At 40.7% G+C, this 5,818-nt stretch overlaps 1 protein-coding gene across 1 annotated transcript in view; it reads right to left on the reverse strand.

Moving 5' to 3' along the window:
* Positions 1-3,834: 3,834 nt before the first annotated feature.
* LOC103210337 (probable cystatin-16) overlaps positions 3,835-5,818 on the reverse strand; it is a 6,536-nt gene continuing 4,552 nt past the window's right edge. The window contains exons 2-3 of the mRNA XM_007956258.1: positions 4,866-4,976; positions 3,835-3,915 (exon numbers count right to left, since the gene is read on the reverse strand). Of these exons, the coding sequence (XP_007954449.1) occupies positions 3,835-3,915; positions 4,866-4,976 (192 nt within the window). The remainder of the gene's footprint in view (positions 3,916-4,865; positions 4,977-5,818) is intronic.

A 5,818-nucleotide genomic window follows, 5' to 3' on the forward strand; every position in this document is an offset into this window, starting at 1 on the left:
AAAAAAAGATTATACTAGGTTCATGGATAGGAAGACTTAACATTATCTTCATTCCTGAAAGAGATAGAAAAATTAATCACCAGCTTTATATGGAAATGAAGGAGACACTGGATAACCAAAGCACTAGTAAAGAAGAAAAACAAAGTAGGAGGCCTCTTACTCCCTAATCTCAAAACTACTATCCAGACTTAGTAATGAAAACAGCCTGGTATAGGTACAATAAAGGAGCTCTGGTGGCACAGTGCTAGACATATACACCAATGGAAAAGCATTAAGAATTCAGAAGTAAATCCACCCAACCAAGCCGAGTTGATCTTTGACAAAGAGCCAAAACTCATTTAATGGGGAAGAGATAGTCTCTTTAACAAATGGTATTGGCAAAACTGGATATCTGAAGAAAAATGAAACAGGATGCATATCTATCACCATATACAAAAACTAACTCAAGCCCAATCAAAGACCTAAATGTAAAACTTAAAATCACAAACATCACAAAGAAAAAATAGGGGGAAACTTAAAGGCTCTAATAAATGGCAAAAATACACTATGAAACATAACTAGAAACACACAAACAGCAAAAGACAAACTGGATGACTTGGAACACCTAAAAATCAAAAGACTTCTCTAAAAGAGTAAAAGGAAAACCTACAGACTGGCAGAAAAAAAATTGGAAATGACATATCAGAAAATGGACTAATCTCTATAATGTATAGAAAATTGCAACACTACAACAACAAAAGGACAAATAATTCAATTTAAAAAATGAGCAGAGGACATGAACAGACACTTCAACAAAGAAGACAGTCAGGCAGCTAACAAACACATGAAGAAATTCTCACAATCATTAGCCATTAACCAAAAAACAAACTCACTGCCATAGAGATGGTCCCAACTCATAGCAACCCCTCCTTGGGTTTTCGAGGTGGTATCTTTATAGAAATAGATTGCCCAGTCTTCCTTCCAAGGACTGGCTAGTGGTTTGAACCTCTACCCTTCTGGTTAGCAATCAAATACCTTAGGCACTTCACCACCAGAGCTCCATTTAGAAAGTTGCAAATCAAAACAACAGTGAAATATCATCTCACACAGTATTAATAGCAAGTTCAAAAACACAGAAAACAACAGATGTTGGCAAGTGTGGGGAGAGACAGGAACTCTCATTCAAACTGCTAGTGGGGTTGTAAAATGGCATCACCACTGGGAAAAATTGTATGGCATTTCCTTAAAAAGTTAGAAAGAAAATACCATATGATCCAATAATCTCACTACTAGATATACATCTTAGCATTATAAGAGCTATGCTATGAATAGATACATGCATGCCCATGTTCACTGCAACATAATTCACGGTAGCAAGAAGACAGAAACAATCTTAAGTGTCCATAGTGAACGAATACAGACTACGGTACATACACATGGTGGAATACTACACAATGGTAAAGAATAACATTGAATCTTTGAAACGCCACATAACATGGATAAACCTACAGGAAATTAAGCTAAGTGAAGTTAGTCAATCATGAAAGGCAAATACTACCACTGTAAATAGTCAAGAAAACGTTTAGCAACCCCTCCTTGGGTTTACACACAGAAAAGGTTTACACACAGAAAGAATCATTCTTTGAAGGTTAGCAGGGGTAGGAACAGAAAGGAGAATAAATCACTAAATTGAGGACAAACAGTTAATAATTTATGTGAAGGAAAGATAATATACAATGAGGTGGAGGTCAGCACAAAATAATCAAGGGGGAGAAATACACAAAAGTTAAAGGCAACAATACTATTACATACCCAATCCTACAATGACAGTGATAAAAATAATCTATGAGTGGTTATATAGAGAGACATTCAAGCTGAAGAGGGGTGGGAAGGCAAATGGGATTATACCTAGGTTTCACAAAGAATATCTCTACATATGTATTTATATGTGCTGCAAATATAACCATAAATCTAGTAAAACACAGAGGGGGCAAAGTTGTAAAAACTTATTAGCCATAACCAATCATCTTGAAAGAATGAGTATCTGGGCCTGGGGGCTCAAGACCATAGTCTTAGGGTTCAACAAATTTGGCATAACATAATCCAAAAAGAAAATGTCTACATCCTACTTTAAGGGAGTAGTGATTGGGGTCTTAAAAACTAATGAGGGGCCATTTAAGGTCCAACTATTTGTCTCTCCCCATCCAGAGCAAAGAAGAATGAAGAAAATCAAAGATTCAATGAAACAATTAGTCCAAAGAACTAATGAACCAGAAGAGGTCAATGGTACCCAGTTGCCACTGCTGATAGCTCTGAAATAGATCACAATACGAGGTCCGGGAGAGAGTAGGAGAAAAATCTGGAACCAAAGTAAAAAATAATAATAATAATAAAATTAAGGGAAAAAAAAGAAGAAGAAGAAGAAGCTGTAGCAGCAGCAGCTCACTGGTATGTTAGAGATTGGTGGAATCCCCAAGACATCCGTCATGCTTTGAACTGAACTCACCCTTGTTACTCAACTTTTCAGCTAAATGATAAAGGGAAGAATATTAACAAAGAGGTACACATTCCTTGGAACAATCAACCATACAAGATCTAAAGCTCAGAAGGCAAAAATGGGATAGGAAAGAAGGACAAAGGGAAATACTAAACACCGGGAGTATTGTTACATTATGAGTATTGTAATGAATGTCACAAAACAAAATGTGTATGAATTGTAGAATGGAAAATCAATTTGCTCTGTGAATATTCACACAAATCACAATAAAAGAAAGTACATATGCACCCTTATCAAAATTTAGGTCAAAAGGACAGACATTGCATGAGTCACCATCATTTTGATGTACCCAGTGGAGCTGCCCAGATTAGTGTCAGGAAATCACATCCCACCAATGCTTATGACTACTTCAGGGGAATGGGTTGTGTCATGTGAGGTATAGCTTTCCAACAAAGAGACATTCAAATGGGAGACTCCTGGAACCCAGAAGGAAGCAGTGAGGAGCCATCAAGCACCCCCTTACCTAAAGTATCCTCCAGGGACAACTGCCCCTGCCTTGCCCCACCTGTACCCCTATGATGCACATTCCCTTCATCTCTCTTGTCTCCAAGCCCTGCTCCCCCCACCCCAGAACCTCAGAAGAGAGACACGTACCATGGCATCTATCCCCATGGTGCCCAAGAAGGGATAGTGAGTGGTGTTAACAGCCATGAGGTCCAGGCTGGGCCCAAGTGGAGAAGGCATACATCAGGAGAAGTGGAGACTTGCTGGATTAAGCTACTTTCTCCTGAGGTCATCAGAGGCCCTGGTGATAGCTTTCTTGTCACTCAGGCAGCCTTAGGAGGGCAGAGCCTCTTTCCACCAGGAAACAGCATAGCCTTCCTGAGAAGGGCTGTTCCCTGTAAGCCCAAGTCCCTAAGATAGAAGGAGAAGGGATGTGGAGGTCCCTGGAAATTTTACTGTACCCCTTTTAAATAGAATGGATGAGGGATATGGGGAGTTCCAAGAATGGAAGAAAAATGAAATAATGAGTGAATGAAATCAACCTGGGGGTGCAGAAGTCTCAAATTAACCAATATCAACTGCTTCACATGACCTGGGGAATTTGATTTACTCAACACTCTATAACTACACCTAAAATAATAAGAATAGTGCTTATGAAATATACATCACTTATCCTTGCACAGTGATGTTCATGGAAATGAGTTGAGTAGGGAGAGTACAGAACTGCTCAAAGACCCAGAACATGCTCTAAAATGTCTTTAATTGCTGAGGTGCCTGCACAGACACAGAACTGACCACTATTCCCTAACAGAAGAGTGGATTCGACTGTGAAAAACCAGGTGCTCCTTTCCCACCTACTTGTCCACACAGGTGCTGTTCAGGAGGGTGAACTGGGTATAGATAGGGAAGGCATCCACGAGGAAGGAGCAGCGGACCTGAAGGGCAGTAATTATAAGAGATAAAATTAGAAAAGTATATTATATTGGGACCATTTAGCACAGTAGAGCCTCAAGATGCATTAAAACTACAAAATCGTGAAAAATAAAGTGTCTCCTGGGGCCAAGACCCCATAGAAATTTGGGGCAGAGATTGCTGAATCAGACAACCTAAGCCCTGAGGCTCCTTAGAGGGAGCCTAGATGGGGTATTGCCTGCCTCTAAAGGACCCCTTTGACCTCACAACCTCCTAATACACACAATACTGCAGGAGTTCCCTGTATGACCCAAGCAGACACCCTCCAACTGGTCAGCAGTTGCAAACCAGCCTGCAGGAAAGGTACTCCCAAGAATGTGGGTTGGCAGGGTGAGACAAGTTAGGGTTGTTCACTCTGAATGAGGTCTATCTTCCACCTCCAGGACCCTCATGTCAACTGCCAGCTCACAGGATGGTTACATTAGCACTCTGGCTAGCTGGGAACTCTTCTTGAGACCCAAGAAACTACACGGGGAAGCTGGATGACTGGTAAACTAAGCAGTCCTCCAATCCAAAAGAATAAGAGAAAAGAAGAGCAAGGACCACAGGGAGAATATTGTTGCCCTACACCTTGAGGGGCTAGGAAGGCAAAAGGTGAGGGCCTGTAGAGAGGTCTATATCCAGGAAGGAAGGTCATGTGGTTCTGGCAGTTAACCTCTGCTTATCCCACCTTGCTGTAGGCAGAGGATCCATGGCTAACCCTGGGACCCAGAGTGTGCCTGCTTAAAATGACCACTCTATCCCTCCAATTTGGGTCCCTTGATACCTGCTGGAGAGAGGTCAGGATCCCTCACTCTGCCTCAGGACCATCCCCAGGTGGTCTTCTTAAGCTTCCTCCCAAATACTGGCTTAGGTGATGTTTTTCATTCCCACAAGATACATAATGAGTTTATGGGTGAGTTTAATCTCTAACCTTTTTCTCTTCTAGGCCTTCTTGCAAGGGGCAGTTCTCAATGTCCTCTTCATGTTTCTTACAAATGGTGCGGCCCATCTCCAAGTCCATTAAATATATCCAAGTCAACTTCTGTCAGGAAGAAATTGTAGAAACTGCTGGGTAATAATTACTTTCCAGTAATGAGAAATAGAGAACCAAGTAATAAAGTGGACAAGAGGCTAGAATATGCACATGCATATAAACAAAGATATATATTATTTGCAACTCTTCTATAAGTATATAATCAACAAAACGGTGTACATTAATCCCCTAAGACATGAACTAAATTGTTCCAGAAGCCCTCTTCCTAAAAGCCACATCAACTGATGTTCACATCAACAGTGCAATGAGTATGTGAGGGGTGGCACACTCACAGTCAGATGCTACACAGCATGCGTCTGCACATGTCATGGCAAGCCTAACAGTACAATGGATCTTTCACACTTCCTGGTGAGAAACACAAACCAGATACAAGGACATGCTAAACTAAACCATTACATAAAGTAAGAAATCAGGTAAGACTAATCCATGGGATTAGAAAATCAGGGTCACACAATCCCTTTCAGGAACAGTGCCTTGGTGAGGATGCTACTGGGTACTGGGAATGTTCTGTCTCTCATGTGGGTGTTGCTTGCAATAAAGTCTCATTCTGGAAGCATTCATCGAACTGAAAATTCATGATTCAGTGCTGTTCTATATGTTTATAAATTATTAATAAGATTTTATTAAAAGCCATTATTTTCACTTCCTTAATTATGTTGTTGCTATTGTCGGGTGCAGTTGAGTCAGCTCGACTCACAGAAACCCAATACACAATGGAATTAAATGTTTCCCACTCCTGTGCCATCCCCATGATCAGTTGCAGATCGAATCTTTGAGATTCATAGGATTTTCACTTTAGAAAGTAGATCACAAGAGGCGGGGCAAGATGG

Source organism: Orycteropus afer, unplaced genomic scaffold, assembly GCF_000298275.1.
Source record: "Orycteropus afer afer isolate SDZICR_OR568_19922 unplaced genomic scaffold, OryAfe1.0 scaffold00594, whole genome shotgun sequence".
NCBI lineage: Eukaryota > Metazoa > Chordata > Mammalia > Tubulidentata > Orycteropodidae > Orycteropus > Orycteropus afer.